The 19,057-nt window shown below is 52.3% G+C and overlaps 1 protein-coding gene across 6 annotated transcripts in view; it reads right to left on the bottom strand.

Annotated features, from left to right (window-relative positions):
• The window catches only part of FGD2 (FYVE, RhoGEF and PH domain containing 2), a 45,358-nt gene that overhangs the window by 21,687 nt on the left and 4,614 nt on the right, over positions 1–19,057 (bottom strand). For 3 of the 6 annotated variants that reach the window (XM_082412592.1, XM_082412589.1, XM_082412588.1), the window contains exons 2-8: positions 5,473–5,739; positions 3,836–3,916; positions 2,994–3,142; positions 1,620–1,776; positions 1,294–1,432; positions 729–787; positions 339–485 (exon numbers count right to left, since the gene is read on the bottom strand). In XM_082412592.1, coding sequence (XP_082268718.1) covers positions 339–485; positions 729–787; positions 1,294–1,432; positions 1,620–1,776; positions 2,994–3,142; positions 3,836–3,916; positions 5,473–5,739 — 999 coding nt within the window. Of the gene's footprint in view, positions 1–338; positions 486–728; positions 788–1,293; positions 1,433–1,619; positions 1,777–2,993; positions 3,143–3,835; positions 3,917–5,472; positions 5,740–8,717; positions 15,574–19,057 lie in introns of all 6 variants that reach the window. The other 3 variants (XM_082412591.1, XM_082412590.1, XM_082412593.1) reach the window with 3 other exon arrangements.

Genomic DNA, 19,057 nt, shown 5'->3' on the forward strand with positions numbered 1-19,057 from the left:
CCTAGCAGCCAAGCTAATTCCCTCCTGCTGTACACTCTCTAGAGCACAGATTGATACCACAGGCTTTGGAGCCAAACAGACTGGGTTCAAATTCTGACTCTGTTGCTTCCCAGGGCATGTCTGGGAACCCCCTCAGTTAGAAATTCCTGAGGCCTGGAGGTAGCACGTGACTTGTCCCAAGTCACCTGGGTGCCAAAGCAGAGAAGGATAGAGAAGCAGGCTCGTCCCTGTTCGTCCTGCAGTGCCAGCTGGGTAGATGCCAGGCAGACAGAACCTGGGGCAGAGGGCCCGTGGACTTCCCTCCCCAGTGTGGGGCAGGCCCCCCAGCATCCCCCTACCAAGAAAAGGTAGCGCTCCATGGGGCCGATGCGGCGGAAGGAGATCTTGAGGACAGGGCCCTCGCGCAGCAGGGTGTTGGAGGGGTCTACTATGTCGTCCTCCAGGCCCAGGCGCTGGTACACTTCCCACAGTTCCTGCAGCCGCTCCTGGGGACAGGAGGTGCACATTCAGCCAAGGCCAGGCAGGGCCTGCCTGCTTCTGGAAGGTTTGCCTTGTGTGGACAGGGACAGGGTGTGAGGGGGAGGTGGGCCAGGTGTCGTGAGGAAGGATCAGGGGATGAGGAGATACAGAGACCTGGGTGGGTTGGGGGAGGCTGAGAGCTGCAGGGAGGAGGTGACAGGGCCCCTGGGGATGCCCACTGCTCCTACTCCGAGGGCTGGGATGCTCACCATCTCAGTGATGGCTGCGTTGGAGTGCTGAGCGGCTGAGAAGATCATGTCAAGGGCTTCTGAAATGGGGGCAGGGCCAGAGTTACCCCTTGAAAATATGGGGCTTGTGGCTGAGGCAGGAGGTCCTTGAGGCTTAACCAAGCGGCCTCAGGGCCTGCCATGAGCACCCCCGGGAGCAGCCTTCCCCTGTAGCCTGGCACATGAGGTACTTGGATGATGAGGGCCATTTCCCACCCAGAGTGGAGAGACTAGAAGCCACCAAAAGACAGGGCTTAGGCCGTTGGCTTCTGTGACTTCCAATGCCCCCCAGATCCAGAGGGTGAAGGCATGGTTTCAAATCCCAGCTCTGTTCCTTTTTGGCTGTGTGACCTTGAGCAAGTCACTTAACCTCTCTGGGCCTTAATGTCTATAAAAAAGTGGCTGATGCTATAGACAATGTCTACGAAGTACCAGCGGTCAATGTTGATGGCTGATGGTCATAATAACCATTTTAGTAGGTGCTCCATAAATTATGGAAGCGGCTCGAACCTCCCCAACCCCCTGGATTCCCTGGGGGCGTCCTCACTCTGGGCATCAGCCAGGTCTGGGGCCTGGGCTGGCAGCTTCTGGACATACTCCTTGAGCAGCAGCTCATAGCGTGGGATTCTCTGCACAGGTTCCAGCATGTGGTGCTGCAGGGTCAGGCTGCCCGAGGCCTCGCTGCTCTTGGGGAGGGAGGAGGGATGGAGGGCGTGGGGGTGAGAGGGGGAAGGGGTGGGTCAGACTGCCCCTGAGGGTCGGGGGAGTGCGCAGCACTGAGCCAGGGAGGTACCCAAAATCACTGGGGAACCTGAGCCACTGCACACTGGGGGTGGCAGTGCAGGCTCTGCCCCGCCCCCGCCCCAACCTCACCTGAATGCGGGTGATAACCTCCTGGAAGGGTGGAGATTTGTCAGTCCAGGTGGCCAGCAGCTCGGCAGCTCGCTCAAAGTTCTTGACATACTCACTGTACATCTTCAGGAAGGGGGCCAGCTTCTGGATCACGTCGCCAATGCGGGGGGTGGTCGTCCTGCAGGAGGGGCACAAGGTACTGCCCTCAGTCTGGGGACCTCTTCTCTTGACTCCAGACAGGGTCAGGTTAGGTGAGGTTCCCCTCACCCCCGCAACACAGCCTTTCTGCGGCACTTCTGGGTGCAGGTATAGGGGGGCGTGTCATGCTCACACATGTGTGTGGTTCACTCCCCCTTAGACTGTGAGACCCCCTGAGGGCAGATGCTGTTCTCTCCCACGGATTGGATTCCTCCAAAGGCCCAGTACAGTGTCAGGCCCACAACAGGCGTTCAATAACCACCGGATGCTTGTTCATGTAACAATAACAAGGGCCACATGCCAAGCACTGCCCAAGATTCGGCGCATGTCTCATCTCATTTAATTCTCACAACCCTGCGTGGGGGAGGAGGGACAGTCAGTGGCCCATCTTAGAGAGGAGGAAATCCAGGCTCAGAGAGGTAAGAAAAGGTCATTCGACCCAGGAACTGTTACAGCAGAGCGGTAAGGACTGACCATCTGGACCTGGCCTGCCTGAGTTTGATTTCCAACTGCACCACTTACTCTAGCTGTGTGTTCTTGGGCCAGTCACCTAGCCTCTCTATTCCTTAATTTTCCCATCTGAAAAAACTGGGCATGATGGTAGGCAACCTCACAGGGTTGTCTTTTTTAAAAAAAATTATTGCAAAAAATTTTAAGCAATCATAAAATAAAAAGAATAACGAACCCCTATATATGCGTCCCTGGACTTTACAATTACTAAGATACTTTTTTAACAAAGAATTTTAAAGGACATCCCAGACATCATGGCATTTCTTTGGCAAGATACTAATTTCAGCACTAAATACTTTAGTGGTCATCTCTGAAAACAGAGAGGGGTTCCTGCATAACCACAATGCCATCATCACACAGCAGGCTGATGTGAAGATTAAGCGAGTTAATAGGTGTAAAGCCCAAGGCAAGGCAAGTAGGAAACCCTCAGTTAGTGCCGGTTATTTCCACTGCCTCCTAAGTCATTCAGCCTAGTGAGGACCTGATCCATCCCCTTCTCCAGGACACACACACACATGCCTCGTCCAAGCCCCTCACTGTGCAGACAGAGCAAGCCCAGAGGAGGAGAGTCATGGCCACACAGCAAGGGCAGGGGCATAATAGGCCAAACCCAGTTCCCTGGGGGCTGCAACCGGACCTGACCAGGGCTGTGGTCAGGGGGCCTCAGGGGCTCCTGCTGGACCTCACCAGTCGTCCAGCCGCTGCTGCAGCTCTGGGAGGAAGAACTGCGCATGGAACTGGTAGATGGAGGAGGTGTTAGAGAAGATGAGCCTGACCACATCCTCGGGGAAGGCCTTGCTGCTGCGGGCCTCCTTCAGTAGCTCCTGGAAGAACACCTACAGCCGCCGCTGGGTCACTGGGCCTGTGGCAGAGAAGGACCTCCACCCCCAACACCAGCCCAGGGGGAGACAAGCACAGTCCCAGGGGCTTTGGGGTCCCTCCCCAGCTTGCTGAATGCTTCCACCTCCTTAATCTCCCATCAACCTCACAAAAACCCTGGGAAGAGAGAGAAGCAGGGAAGATTGTATTCTGGCCACTTCACAGATGGGCAAACCAAGGCCTAGAGACACAGGGACTTGGCCAAAGGCTGGCAGCTGATGAATGTCAGAAATGGGCCGATCTCGTGTCTGTCAAGTCTTGGACTTTGCCAGGCTCAAGATCCCACTGCTGATGTTCAGTGATTTAACCCTCTCGCCTTAGGGCTCCTTAAGAAAGTGTGAAGGGCTAACAATGGTGAGGATGTTGGGAGTTGGAATGACAGATGAGGATGCTGTGTGGGGCCTGGAAGTGTTCTCTGCTCCTGTGAGACCAGCCCAGGCACCAACGGTGGAACCAGGAGTGGCGCTAATGAGCTAAATCCCGATTTCTGCCTGAACTCCGGCCAATGGAGTTAAAAGACTAAGGCTTCCCAGAATCAAACCCCGAGGTCCTAACTCTCAGCTCTTGTGAGGTGGGTCAGAAGGGAGAGCAGGGGTGGGGTGAGGACACCCAGGTGCTGGGGCTCAGGAGGGGGCGTTCTGGCCACTGGCCTGGTCTAGCAGGTGGAGGCGTGCCACATAGGCCTGCTCTGTCTCCAGCAGCTCCTGGACGATCCTCTTCTCCTCAGGCTCCTGCAGGGGAGTTGGGAGGAGAAGGAGAAGCAGAGCTTTGGTCTCCTCTGATGGGAGCAGTATCCAAAGATGCCCCAGTGAAACATACCTCCCGGGATTCATGCACTCCTGCAACTCATCTGGGCTGGCGCTGGGATCGATTTAACTGAGAGAATGGGGCAGAGTGAGGCTGAGCCAGTTCTGGGCTTAAGCCTTAAGAGGCCTGGAAGCTTCCACTTGTGCCCCCTTGGGAGCCACGAACTACCACATCTGGAGGTCTAGCTGCCCTGATGGAGAGGAGAGGCCCTGGGACTACAGTGAGAGGGAGCCAGGGGTCCAGCCGTGCCAGCATCCCAGCTGAGCACAGCTTTCCAGCTGTCCCTGCCCAGGCACCAGGCTTGGGAGATGAGCTATCTTGGGCATTCCCACCCCAGCCAACATCTGACTGCACCCACGTGAGAGACCCTGTTATGGACTGAATTGTGTCCCCAAATCAATACATTGAAGCCCTAACCTCCAATGTGACTATATTTTGGAAATAGGGCCTTTAGTAATTAAGTTAATTGAGATAGAAGGGTAGAGCCTAATCCATTAAGACTGGTGTCCTTATAAGAGGGAGGGACACCAGGAGAGCATGTGAACAGAGAAAAGGTCGTGTGAGGACATAGTGAGAAGATGGCCATCTACAAGCCAGGAAGGGAGCCTCACCAGAAACCAACCCTGCCAGCACCTTGATCTTGGATGTCCAGTCTGCAGAGCTGTGAGAAAATGCATTTCTGCTGTTTAAGTCACCTAGTCTGTGGTATTTTGCTATGGCATCCCGAGCTAAGACAAACTCCAAGTGAGACCAACAGAAAAACCATCCAATAGCATTCCAATCAACCCACAAAACTGTCAGAAATAATAAACTATTTGGCCTCTACATTTTGGCATAGTTTGTTATGCAGCAACTGATAACCAGTGTACATAGTATGTACTACTATGATCACCATCCCCATCTTATAAATGAGGAAACAAGCACAAAGGGGTTAAAGAGACTTGCCCAAGGTCACATAGTAAGCAGAAGAGCTGGGACGTGTACCCTGGTAGTCCGGCTCCAGGGTGCACAGCCTCGTGCAGCCGAGCCCTTAAATTCCACAGACAAGAAAACTGAAACCCAGGGAAGGGAGGTGACCTGCCCAGGATGAGTCTAAGGGCAGGAATTAGCGCTGACCTCTATGTCTAGTTGGCACTGTTGCCCCCTTCAGTGGGTGAATGGAGGCCGCCCCTGGGAAAGGTACTAGGTTCCAAGCTGTGTGGCCTTGGACAAGTTCCTTAAGCTGTCTGAGTTTCAATTTCCATGACTAAAAGACTCCTATAGTGAGGGGTATGAGAAATAATGCCAGCAGCGGGGTGCATAGTAGACACTTAATCAAAGGCCGTTAAGGGTAGGGTGGGTGTGAATCTAGCTTTCAGCTGATCTCTGGTCACACAAGACCCCACCTGGGGAAGTGCTGGCTCTGGCTGGGAGAGAATGTGTGGGAAGGAGGTCAGTGGAGGGGCCCCCACCCAGCTGCCCACTTCTACCCCTCGGGCACCTGTGTCCCTGGGCCGGGGCAGGTCCTAGCCTGGCAAGATTTCCTCCAGTCCCTGCTGGACAGCTTGTTCTTCAGGGAGCTCAGATACCTCCTGCTGACCGCCCTGGGCCCGGACTCCACGGCCTCCTCCACGGTGGGCTTATCCCATGGCCCTGTGGGCGAAGGAGGGCTGCACCCAGGGTGGTGATGCCCGGCCTCCAGGCCGTGGACTCTGGATACTGCTCCCGGGGTCCTGAGGAGCAGACAGCAGACCTGAGGGTTTCCAGCCTGCAGAGTAGGGAGAAGAATAGCACCTCTCTGGTGGGGATTTTGGGGCAATTAATGCAAATCACAGATGTTCACTGGCCTCTGAGTACCTCGTGCACAGGAGAACTGACTGAGACTTCTACTTCCCTCCCCAACACCTTTCTTGGAGGGAACTCCAGTCTTCAAAATGAGTCAGCGTAGACTGTGTCTTGCTTTCTGGGGAACAACACACTTCCCTGTTTAAAATGCAGCTAGGGACCCTTCTTTTTGCACATAGAGGGTTTTAAGTGCCCTCCCAGATCACCTCGCCTGTGGACCTCACCCCTGGTTTTAAGTCTCTGTAAGCAGGAAATCCCCTAAAACCCCAGTAACTGATATATCGAGGGAAGGTGGGAGCCATGGAACACTCTAAAGGGAGGGCAGAGCTGATAAAGCTGGGGCTTTTCAGTGTGAGCTACGCCCTCCACACCTCTAGTGGTGGGAAAAGCCAGCCTGGGATCAGTTTCCCTCTCCCTCCAGGGATGAGCTTTCGTAGTGTGGCTTTGTTATCCTACCTATTGGATTTGTAGGCCAGTTAAATTCTTTAGATAACAGAGGCCACCCTCAAGGAATATATCCAACGACTTGGGTTGGGACCCATTCCCTTTGGTGTGGAAAGGCCTGTGGTGACAGCAGAGGGTGGGCACCCTTATGAGAAAGGCAGGCTGGGAAATGGAGGACCAGACAGGTACAAAATCTTCAAAACTCTGTGAGAAATTTTCTCATTACCCCTATTCTGCAGCTAGGAAAAGAGAGGATCTTGCAGCAAGAGGGGGGCAGAGGTGGGATTCAGATCAGGCAGGCTGGCTCCCGAGCCTGAGCCTTAAACTGCCCCTCCGCACGTGAGTCAAGGAGAAACAGGTGCAGAGAGTCAACGTGACCTGCCCCACGTCACACCCTGGTTGGTGGCAGAGACAGGATTGGGACCCAGTCCCCCATGGCTCCTCACTGGCTCTTCCACGCCTCTCTGGCACTCCAGTGCACCACGGTTCCTCAGCCCACTGGTCTGCAGCTCGTGGCATTAGCTGAGTCTCAGGCTTTCCGTTCTACATTTGGTTTCAGCTTCTGCATTTCTGTCCAAGTGCCCAGGCCAGCTTCTGTTTCCTCTTCACCCCTCAGTTTCAGATCAGTTAAGGCACTGAAAGGAAGTGCCTCACAAGAAAGCCCAGGCCAAGGCAGCTGGCATGGGGCCCCTCACACAGTAAGGGGTGACTCCCACCCTCCCGACAAGACCTCCTCTGACCCCATCTGGTCTGAGGGCTGCCTCCTCCTGCTAGGAGTGCTGCCTAGGCAGAGCACACATGCTGAGGGTCTCCACTGGGCATGCCTGGCGTGTTGAGTGGGGTGGTGGTCCAGGAAGGTGCTGCCCAGAGCTGTCCTCGGTGCTGAACAGAACGTGCCCGGCAAAGCCCTCTGGGAGAGGCAGGGTCAGGTCACCCGCTCAGGAAGCTGAACTGCCCTTCTAGGTCCACGTCTATGCTGCCTCCACCACAAAGCCCACAGGAGGCTTTGCCTGCTCTGAGTACACTTAGCAGAGCGTTAAGGCCTCTCCCAGGATATCTACTGTCTATGACCCGGCATCATGGTCATTCCATGAGCTTAGCACCAAAGACAGAAGTCCTCCAGGCAGGGATCATTCTTTAGGCTCCTGCATCCGATACAGTTCCTGTGCGACGCTGTGCTGTGCCACCCACACCCCCTCAGCACTGAGGCACTCTTCCCCTAGCTGCTGGTGGTATGGTGGCTGACAGGTTATTGACTGAGTCCCTCCCGGGAATTGCCCTCTCTGGAAGAGAGCTACCTCATCTAAGGTCAAGTCCACATCCAATGACTAGTCCATGTGGGGGTACAAAGACCTAGCCCTTTGCCTCATCCGGAACAGCCTGAGAGGCCTCCAGCTCCAGAGCTCTCTGGGACAGGCTGCAGCCTCTGTGGCAAGTGCTCGGCAGTTCAACCTCTCCCTGTGCCCAAAGCTGCCTCCCTCACCCGCACAGGTATTGTTCCCAAAAGCCTCCCCAGTAAATTTCCTGAAGCAAATCTCTACCCCGGAGTCTATTTCCAGAGAACCCTACCTACAACAGTCACAATCCCTAACACAGTCCTGGGCTTAAGAAATGCCTGCAGAATGGATTAATGTCACATACAGACACACAGTGACCTCCACACATCCGGTCCAGCCTTCTCCCTTCAGATGGAAGCCCCTGCATTGCTCCTTGCCCATGAACTTAAAGCACTTAAAGCCTCCCCACCTCTCCGTGCCTCCCCTTTCTCATCTGTAAGATGGGTATAGAGGTGGAACCTACCCCCAATAGGCTGTTAGATGATTAAATGAAATAAGTAGCAAACGCACTTAGAACAGCGCCCTATAGGTAGACTGACCACACATCCTGGTTTGCCTGTGACAGTCTCAACCTTTCCTATTGTCCCCTCCCTCCCACCAAAAAAATTTAATGGCATTCACTTTCAGTTTCCATTGTGTCCTGGTCTAAATGATAAATTGTATGGTTATCCTACTCATAGGGAGTAAGCACTTGATAAGTATTAGCTATTATTTCTGCAGGAGAGTATTAGCTATTATTTCTGCTGGAGTTCTGCAGCCCAAACACGGCATCTGGTCCACCCACGCTCACTCATAATTACACACACGTCTGGACTCTCCCCAACACATCAACACACACGCTCTCACCCCTGCCCAGGCCTGGTGCCCCAACAACACTCTCCCATGCTCCAAGGAACCCATGGCCGAGGGACGTGGACACTGCCCAGACAGGAGGAGGTGTGCAGGACAGGGCGCAGAGAGAGAACTGCTCACTGTGAGGGTCCAAGGTGGCCCCAGCCCTGCTCCTTAGCCTAGAGACTGGGAGGCTCTGGGCTGCCCAAGGGCCCAGGGGTGGGCAGAGGAGCTCGAGGGAGACTGCCAGTTGGCCATGGTGACCCTTCCCACCTCCACTACCCCGTACCTGCTATTCTCAAACACAGTCACCAGATTGGACACAGATGACAGCTTCTCCTTACTCGCCCCCTCCATCCTGCAGGCCTCCAGGGTGGCCCTCGCTACCCCTGAAGCAGGGAGAGAGGTCTCCAACCAGCGCACTCAGCCACCCCCACCTGGGGTCATAGGTGTGCTAAGGCATCCTGGAGTCCCATTTTTCCTGAGGCCTCAGCAGGCCTGCTCCCTGCTTCAGAGTGAGGAAAGAGGAAGTGGTCCCAGAGCCACAGCCTTGAAGGGGGAAGGCCGGTGCTCCCCACAGCGGGAGGAGCCTGCTTGGGCCCCACCCCACCCCCATGGGGCCTGACCTTTCACTCCTGTAGACCCCCTGTTCCAGAAGCCACCTCAAGAGGGCAACGGGGGCCTAGAGGGAGTTTCTGGAACTGGGCTCTTGGCCTGAGACACTCACCACTCTGGCCAACCACACTTTCTCACAAGGTCCAGTGGATTTTATTTAGTCTTTTCTCTACAACTTCTTTTCTGCATCTGACCCTGCTCACCACTGTAAGAAAACAGCTTTTTTAATTAAAAATAAATCACCAACCTATTAGGGGCTGGCAGAGAAGAGTAATATCATGTTCCCACCTCCCCACTGGGGTTCTCTCATTTTAATAACTGATGTCTCCACCTTCTTGCCCCAAGGGAAGGCAACTTCCTCCCTGAAACTCCGATGATAATAATAACTAACACAAACTCTTTTCAGTGGTTTACAAATATTTTCTCATTTAATACCACAGCAACCTTATGGGGTGGGCCCTATAATGATCCCCATTTTACAGAAGAAAAAGCTGAGGATCAGAGGGTTTAAGTAACTTGCCCAAAGTCACCCAGTAAGAACACAAAAAGAAGTCAGATTTCTAAAGCGAAGGTCAGTTTCCTACAATTCCAGCAAAGATTTGGTTGGGAGCCTGGATGATCACATTCTTGCTGCTCCATCCTCAGGCTTCCCTATTCCTAGCACACTGGGTGGTCTCTGCCTGATGCCTCCTTTTACCACTTGGTCTCCCAGCACTTCCAGAACAATGACAACTGCTTCTGTTCCCCTTATTCAAGCTTCACAGGCTCTTCAGGGCTCTCCTACTGGGTTCTGGTCTCGCTTGCCCTGAGCCAGGGCCCTCCATTGAGACTGGTCTTTGTCCTGGAGGGTAGGGACTGAGCCTCAGTCATCTTGGTACCCGAAGCGCCTGGCACAGCTTCACGCTCCAGCGCCTGTGAAACACTGGGGCCTCACACACCCAAAAGCCTCACTCCCTCAGAGCTTTGCCTGAGCAATTTCTTCTAGCAGATGCCTGGCTTCTCCCCCCAACCCTAAATCTCAGTAATCCTCCTCACTTTTTGTTTTTACTTTTTGTTATGGAGAATTTAGAACATATGCAAAAGTAGACAGAATAATATGATGCACCCCCATGAACTCATAACCCAGACCCAACAAACAACCATCAACTCATGGTCAGCCTGGCTTCATCTATAGCCACACTCACTTCCTCTTCCCAGACCATTCTGAAGCAAATCAGATGATTTCACCCACAAATATTTTGGTGCATATGTAAAAAATAAGGAGGCTTCCCTCGTGGCACAGTGGTTAAGAATCCGCCTGCCAATGCAGGGGACACAGGTTGGAGCCCTGGTCCAGAAAGATCCCACATGCCGCGGAGCAACTAAGTCCGTGTGCCACAACTACTGAGCCTGTGCTCTAGAGCCCACGAGCCACAACTACTGAAGCCCGCATGCCTAGAGCCCGTGCTCTGCAATAAGAGAAGTCACCGCAATGAGAAGCCCGCACACCGCAACGAAGAGTAGCTCCCGCTCACTGCGACTAAAGAAAGCCCACACGCAGCAACAAAGACCCAACACAGCCAAAAATAAAATTAATTAATTAAAAAAAAATTTTAAATGCACATGCACTTTGATCCAGCATTCTCATTTCTTCCTGTTGCCTATACAAATATATTTATTCCTGTGTGCATAAATGTTAGGTCTACAAAGTATTCAGTGTAGCCTTGGTTATGATAGCACATAAATTGGCAGCAACTTAAATGTTACATGAATTTACGGTACGTTTATACAGTAGAGCCATTACACAGTATGAAATTTTATGTACTAATCTGACGTGATTTTAAAAATAAAGTAGAAAAAAGAGAAACAAGATGCAGAACAACATTATACGCTACCATTTATATTTTACAGAAAAAAAAGGTAGTTTTGCACGTACATTTGTGTGTCGTGTGTAGAATATCTCCAAAAGGATATGATAGGAGCTAGGAAAAAGGACTGCCCTCTTGAGTGTAAACTGGAGGCTGGGATGGAAAGGAGACCCAATGCAGCCAAAAATAAATAAATAAATAAATAAATAAAAAATAAGGAAATATATATACTCCTGTGTGCAAAAATGTACACATAATGTATGTATAATGTACTGTGTACATATCACAGTACATATAATGCCAATATTATTCTATACATGCATACATATATATATTTTATACACGTTATATACATGTATGTGTATATATATGAAACACTGTTACCATTATCATACCCCAAGAGATATTTAGCAGTAATTCCTCAATATAATCAAATACCCAGTCAGCAAAGTGCCAATGCTTCATAAATGTCACCTGCTATGAACTGAATTGTGTCCCCCCAAATTCACATATTGAAGCCCTAATCTCCATTCTGGCTGAATTTGGAAAGAGGGCCTTTAGGAGGTAATTAAGGCTAAATGTGGTCATAAGAGTGAGGCCCTAATCTGATAGGGTTGGTGGCCTTACAAGACGGGGAAGAGATCTCTCTCTCCACACCACCCCCCCACACACCTTTGCACACTCCGAGGAAAGGCCACCTGAGACTAAGTGGCCGTCTACAAGCTAGGAAGAGAGTCCTCACCAGAAACAGAACCCTGCCAGACCTTGATCAGGGACTTCAAGCCTCCAGAAGTGTGAGAAATAAATTTCTGTTGTTCTGAAGCTTCCCAGTCTATGGTATTTTGTTATGGCAGCCTGAGCAGACTAACCGATCACCACTTTTTAAAAAAAATCAGGATCCAAATAAGGTCCACATGTTACAACGGGCTGTTTTGTCTATTAAGTCTCTTTTCATCCACAGGTTCACCTTGTTCTTTCTGTTTTCCCACACAATATGGCTATGAGGACATTGGGTTCCTGGCCCTACAGGTCCCACAGTCTGCTGACTGCAGAACTGGTCCCTGGATTTCCTGGCGATGTGATTAGACTAGGGGCTTGATGGGATTCGTCTTTAAATGCCACTGCTTCCTGGATTCCTCCCAAGTCTGGGGAGGCCTCCCTCCTTCGTGCTCCTCTCTCCTCCACTGCAGGGCCCAGTTTCCTCCTCTGCCTCCCACCAGACTGTACGCTAGCTCCCTGCTTGCAGGGCCCAGGTGCCCATGCTTCCTGGCTGGTCCCCAGCCAAGCCCAGTGTCCTGCACACAGTGGGGCCTCAGAAGGCATGCAGGATGGACAAACATCACACCCTGAGCCCAGAGGCTTATCTCACCCCTCAGCTGCCAGCGCCTTGGGCTTCCAGAGCAGCATCTGGACCTGCCCCTCACAGAGGTGGGGGAGAGTAGGTAGGGGCACCAGCAGGAGGCCACACTAAATGCCCAACTCCAAACATGGCACAGGCACCATCAGAGCTGCATCTGCCCAAGAAGGAGGGCCAAGATGCCTACACCCAAAAAAAGTCTTCCAGGGCTCTGCTTCCCTGGTCCTCCCACCTCCCTGACCTCGGCCCTCACAGTTCTGCCAGCCTTTCTGCCTGACTTGCTTCTCGCCTGTAGGCACCACCCAAGGCTCAGCTTCTGGTTCCCTCATTTACACACAGCCTCTTCCATCCAATTCAGAATCTATCCCAGGGTTCCACAGGCATCTCTTCCTGTCTCCCACCCCAACCTGAATATGCCCAACACCTTCAGGACATCACCAGGGGCACGTCCCACCTTCGCTTCCAACTCAACACACAGTCTCGAAAATCAGCACTGTTATCCCACAGAAGGAATCCCAAATTCCTTGGAGTGCTGCCAAGACCCCCTGGTTTGGTTCCGATCAACTTCCCAGCCATTTCTTCCTTATACACATTCAGGTCTGGGTTGGGACCTTGAGTGGTAGCTCTGGGCTGTGTCAGCTGAGCTAAGCTGAACCACAGTTCCAGAGTTCCCTTTCCTGCAAGCTGACCATGGTGGCAGGAGGGGACACAGCAGCCGTGCTTGCTCCTGTGGTTGGTGCAGGGCTCCTGCGGTGCTGCAGTTCACACGTGTTGATGCAGATCTGTGGGTTCTCTACCGACCTCCTTCAGCTTGTCTAGTCCTAGGCTGGGTGTGTGTTTAGCTCCAGGACAAAGGGTGCCAGCTTCTTCTGCAGGTCACCTGTGTCACCGAAGTTGTCTCGGTGTGGCTGCCTGTTCATCCTCCAGAGTCCCAGCCCTTCCTCACTGGTTCAGTTCCTTCTTGTTCTCCCCAATTTCACATCCATCTTCCCTTCCTCACTGCCTGCTATGAGGATTTTAGACTCAGAAGCATCAATTCTTTAAGTAGCTGCCCCATTGTATAAGGTCAAATCCCATATTCTGTACCACTTCTGGTTGTTCTGCTTCTCTCATCAAATCTGACCTAAACTCCGTGGGTCAGTAACTGAACTTCACTTTCTTCATCAGTGAAATGGGGATAATTACAGTGCCAATCTCCTATGGTTGTTCTGAAGATTAAATAATACCATGTGTAAGGGTTTAGAGTAAGGCCTGGTACAGAGAAGGTGCTCAGTGAATGTTATTCCTGACAGAAGACCTTTTCTATGGCTCCCCTGCACCCCCCCACCCCCGACCAATCAGTTCCTTTTGCCTGGAATGTCTCCACCCTGTCAACAGCTTATTTACTTCCTCCAGGAAGCCTTCCTTGATATCTACTGCTGGCATTCCTTTCCCTCCTCAGAGACCTGGTGTTCTTCTCTGTTTACTTGGATCTCTTCTGCCCCATTCATTAAGTCATGCATTCAGTTGGCAAGTATTTCTTGAGCATCTACTATATGTCAGCCCTATGGTAGAGGTTATGGATTAAACACTGTCCCCTGCCCCTTAGCTCATAGTCTAAGGAGGAAGACGGGCCTGTTAACCACTGAAATACAATGTGGGAAATGCTTTGAACAGGGAAGCTGTGAACACCCAAAGAAGGGGCACTGAAGTCTGCAGAGAGCAGAGGGTGCTATCAAGGAAGGCTTCCTAGCAGAGGCAGCCTGAGGATGAAGGATGAGTAAACTCTCCAGGTTGAGAAGGCGGGAAAAGGCATTCAAAGCAGAAGGAAGTGGTGTGGGCTTGAGAGACCAGGGAGAGACTAGGAATAAGGGCAGGGAGTCCAGCACATTGGAGTGTCTAGGGACTGGGGAATGGCAGGACATGGGCTGAGGGGGCCCCAGGAGCCTGGCCCTGGCAGGCTTTGTCTGCTGAGCTGAGGTGCTTTCACATGAACTGAATTTTATTTATGCAGAGTAAGCCCTGATTCAATGGTCGTGAATACATCTCTCTCTGAGTGGGGGCGTCCATTTCAGGGCTCTTGGGGTTCTTGACATAGATAAGCCTCATGCTTTCTCTTCTCTTAGTTCTGCTTTCAAGCCTTAAGGAGGATGGAAGAGCTCAGTTTCTGCAGCCCAGACAGAGGGAAAGAGGGAGGGATGTCCAAGCAGGAACTGTAGGGCTGGGCAGTCACACGGCAGACAAGCTGGCTGGCTGGCAAGAAAGCTCTGCCCTGGGATGCAAATAGGGCTTTGTGCGCATACTAGGGGCACCCAAAGGGCCTCTCACTGGCAGCGCTGGGGCAGCAGAGGGCATTTGGGGGCTGCCAGGGAGGAAATGTCAACATTTGGGACCTGGATGTTGTGTGTGTGTGTGTGTGTGTGTGTGTGTGAGAGAGAGAGAGAGAGAGAGAGAAAGGGAGAGAGGGAGAGGGAGAGAGGGAGAGAGAGAGAGAGAGAGACACATGTGTGATCTCCAGGGGTTTGTGAGGGTGTGGCTTTTTCAGGGGAGAGTGAGGACTCCCCAGAGGAGCATGTACCCCCAGTGAGCCAAGGCCCATAGAGGACAGGCTGGCATGTTCCCTGGGACCCCCTTGCCCCCAACCTGGCCTGCAGCCTCAGCCAAACAGCACCTGCCAAGAACTTAATGGCCTGTGACAGACAGGCCTGTGAGTGAGGGATGACGCGGATCCAGGGGAGATGCGGCAGCTGGCTGAAACCTGCGCCAGTGTCTGGTGCAGCCCTTGCCGCTCCTCCCCTCGCAGCCTCTCCCTCCCCCTCAGTCTTCTAGCCCCTACAAGGCTCCGGGAGGCCCTGATGGGGTTGGGGGTGTGGGCTGTCTGGGTAGTCATGTGATGAGCAGAGGCCACACCACCAGTGCCAGTGGAGGGGTGGGCTTTCCTCAGCAGTCCCTGGCTTGGAGGAGGAGGGATGAAAAAAGCTCGCCTTCCTCATAGACCAGTCTCCTCTGTCCCCTCCTCCAAACAGCCAGGATTTTCCCGTTCAGTCCCTCCGGCATTTATCTTCCTATCTTCTGGGAGAGCTTGGTGCTGCCGGCTGCCCATCAGCAGGCCTGGGTGCCAGGCTCAGGTAGCCCTGCTGCCTGCCGTTCACCTTCCCAGGAAGCTTCCCATATTTCCCCTTCTGTGTGCCCCCTGCCCCTTTGTGCTCTGGGTGTTCCTAATTCGTACTGTCAGTCCGTGGAGTGTGATTATTCAGAGCCCATTAGCACCTTGAGGAACACAGGGAGGCAAAATCAACCTCCCTCCACGTGAGCCAGGGGAGGGTCTGTTCTAGGGGTGCAGAGGCCTGAAAGACAAGACAGCAAATGTGTCAGTCCTGACGTGGGTGGCCAGGAGGATGTCAGTGAAGAACATAAACGCTCTTTCTTCTTCTTCGGCATGTGAATGATCTAGTTTCAGACTTGGTACTCTCAGGGATTGGGCCAGCCTTGTGCCAGGCCCCAGCCCCGCCCTGCTATTCAAGAAGGCCTCAAGGTCACCAGAGACTGGCCTCAGGTGGGACCTAGGGTGGCGTCCTGGGAAAGCCGGAATGAGGAGGCAGGGCCAGCCGGGTGGGTGAAGCAGCAGCAGGGCTGGCCTAACAGGGAACATGCAGGAGGCCGAGCTACGCCCACACCCCCGGAACAGGGTCCGGGCAGGGAGGTGCCAGATGGGAGCCAGCAAGGCAAGGCCCAAGCCCAGGAATGGTGCTAGGCGCGGCTTCTCAGGCGCCCAGAGGGCGAGCGCACGGCCAGCAGGTGGGGCCTCACACCCTAGATCAGGCTCTTTTTATCTTCAAACAGCTGTGGGCCTTTCTTGAGGCCTGCTGGAGAAACATGAGCAGCTTGGAGCGAATCGACAGGTTTCGAGTGAAGAAAGAACAGATTGTTTCCGCGCAGCCAGCTGCCCTGCCCACCGGTGACCTTCTTCCCCACCTGAGCTACTGCTGCCCATCTCCCCACACGCCAGCAGGACTTATTATCCACCCGCCCGAGATCCACCATCAGCGCATCTTCTCTGTCACAAAGCTCCTCTTTTGCATACTTCTGGGAGAACTGTTACATAACGAACCACTAAAATCCATTTCTCCCATCAAAGAGCTGCATGATTCCTTCTTTCTTCCCACCAGGATTCTCTCTTCCTTCTTTCCTTTCGGCAAATAGCCCCAGTGCTAGGAATGTGGGGAAATGTGACAAATGACACTCTTAAAATCTTGCCAGAGGCTGTAGTCTTTACAAGACCCTGAGGGGACAAGACCTTGGCTTATGTGTCTCTGTGTCCCCAGAAGTTAGCACAGTGTCTGCCACATAGCAGGCCCTCCACAAATCTTTCCTGAATAGTGAGTAGGACACTCTGAGCATGTAGGAAGGGGTCATGGAAGAGTGTAGGGTTCTCTTTCCTCCATCGTCTGCCCTCCACCTTGACCAGGTTCCAACAAGCCCCAGCCCTGTCCCGCCTCCTCCCCCAGGCCCCGGCCCCTCAGGGTGACACATACATACACCCTGCAGTTTTCCACCCATCTCAGGGTTCAGTGACCCCCCCATCACAGTCCCAGGCCCCTATAGGGCAAATCAGAAAGAAAGCTGACTGAATGTCCGTGACTCTAGCCTCAGTTTCCCCACACTTTTCAAGGGCCACCTGTGTCTGGTCTACATTAGGGATCTCTCCAATTTATGTGTCATTGGGTGTCATAGCCAAGTCCACTGACAATGGCCTACAAGGCCGAACTCCCTGACCTCATTTCTACCACTATCCCTCCCTCACTCTGCTCTAGGGACTTGACCTCCTCTCTGCCCTCCAACCTGCCAGACAAACTCCCACCTCAGGGTCTTTGCATGTGCCATTCCTTCGATCTAGAACTCTCTTCTGCCATATACTCGCCTGGCTCACCCTCTCGCCTCCTTTAAATGTTTGCTTAAGTGTTACCTTCTCACCAAGGGCTTTCCTCACCCCCACATACTCCCCAAATTGTTATACCACTACATATTCCCAGTCCCCCTCCTCTGCTTTATTTTTCTCACTTATCTCTTTCTGATATACTGATTTCTTTATTATGTTTATTGTCTCCCCCATTAGAATGCCAGCTCCATGAAGCAGGCATTTTTGTCTATTTTGCTTACTGCTATATCCCCAGTAACTGCAACAGTGCTTGGCACATAGTAGGTGCTCAATAAATATTGGTTGAAGGACTCAAGGGGCATTTTTACTTTCTGTCCCTTCTGAACTCTCACAGGGCACCCAGCTTCACTGCGAGCCAAAGTTCATTCTGCCTCTAGTGCCTGCTGGAACCCCCGGCCCTAGTCTTCTGAACGAGATGCAACTTCTACCTGGTCCCCAGCAGTGGTTGGGGGGAGCAAGCCACACCTCTCTCACTGTCCTGCCCCTTTCTTAGAGGAAGGACTGGGAACTACAACCTGAGGAGGAAAGAGAACTTAAGCTGGATGCTACATGTGACTCTTCCTTTGGTCCAAGGAAAAAGCACCTTTTACTGGTGCCTTCATTAAAAAAAAACAAACAAAAACAAAAAAACCCAAAAAAACATATTGGGATCATCTGTAGAGCTTCCCTAAAACATTTTAATTTCCAGACTCTATCCCCAGAGATTCTTAGTCAACTGTTTAGGCTGAGGCCTGAGGTTTTTTTTTTTTTTTAAACTCCTTTAATGATTCTAATGTTCAGCGAGAACTGGGAATCAGGGGTCTAGGCAATGCCCTGGCCAGGTTCTGTTGTCCGTTGGTGTCTCAAGGGCACCCAGAGTGAACGTGAGTACCCTAAGATGCCAAGTCTGGTTCCTCCAACTGGTAGGATTGTAGCTGTGCATGGATATTCTTCAGCTCACCCAGCAGGTAACAGTCTACACACACACACACACACACACACACACACACACACACACCAGCAGGTAACAGTCTACACACACACACACACACACACACACACACACACACACCATTCTACCAGAAACCAAACTAATTCTTAGAGACTGCACAATCTAAACCAGGATTAGAAACTCAGATTCCAACTAGAGCCATGTAGGCAAACCCCTGGTTGCAGCAGGTGTGTTGTTGAGATGCAGAGATGGGTGGAGAATCCATGCCCTTCTCACGGGGGCAGCTTTTATCCTGTTATGACCTGTTCTTGTCAGGAGGGAGTGCAGGCCCTCTGGTACTGGATTTTGCTCTTTGTTCTCCCCAAGAGAATTCAGGAATTTTAAGTGAAATAACCCATATTTTCACTTGAAAATTCAAAAGCTGCCAGCAGATTGCTAACCCCAGTTATACAGCTGCCGAACTGCCATATCTTGCAAGGCTGACCCCTCTTACAACGGGGCTGTATTTACACAACCACTTGAGAGCAGTGTCCCTTCCTTCCTGCCATCCTTCACGTTCAAGCTAACAGGAAATGGCTGCTCACCCCAGAGCCTCACACCGCTTAACGGCTGCTCCCTCAGCTCCGCCAAGACTCCCCGGAAGCTTTGCAATAAAGGCTTGCCGCAGGGGTGTGCTGGAGCTGGCTCCTACTGGCTTGCGAAAGTCAACTGTACCCATTTCTTCCCAAGTCTGTGCTCAGTGACATCTCACTAGCAGCGTGAAATCAGCCATGGTGAGAATATTTACACTACGTGAATCAGCAAGTGCTATGAATCAGGGCTTTTCTTTTCCTAGAGGGCCAGTTATTAAACACTTACCAGCACACCACTGCACATAAGGATTCAGACTCTGCCACAGGCTGATAGGGAAGCAGTGGAGAAGGGAATAGTTTTGTTTTTCCAGTTATGTAAGAATTCACAT

Source organism: Balaenoptera physalus, assembly GCF_965194825.1.
Source record: "Balaenoptera physalus genome assembly, chromosome: 11".
In the NCBI taxonomy this organism is placed as follows: Eukaryota; Metazoa; Chordata; class Mammalia; order Artiodactyla; family Balaenopteridae; genus Balaenoptera; species Balaenoptera physalus.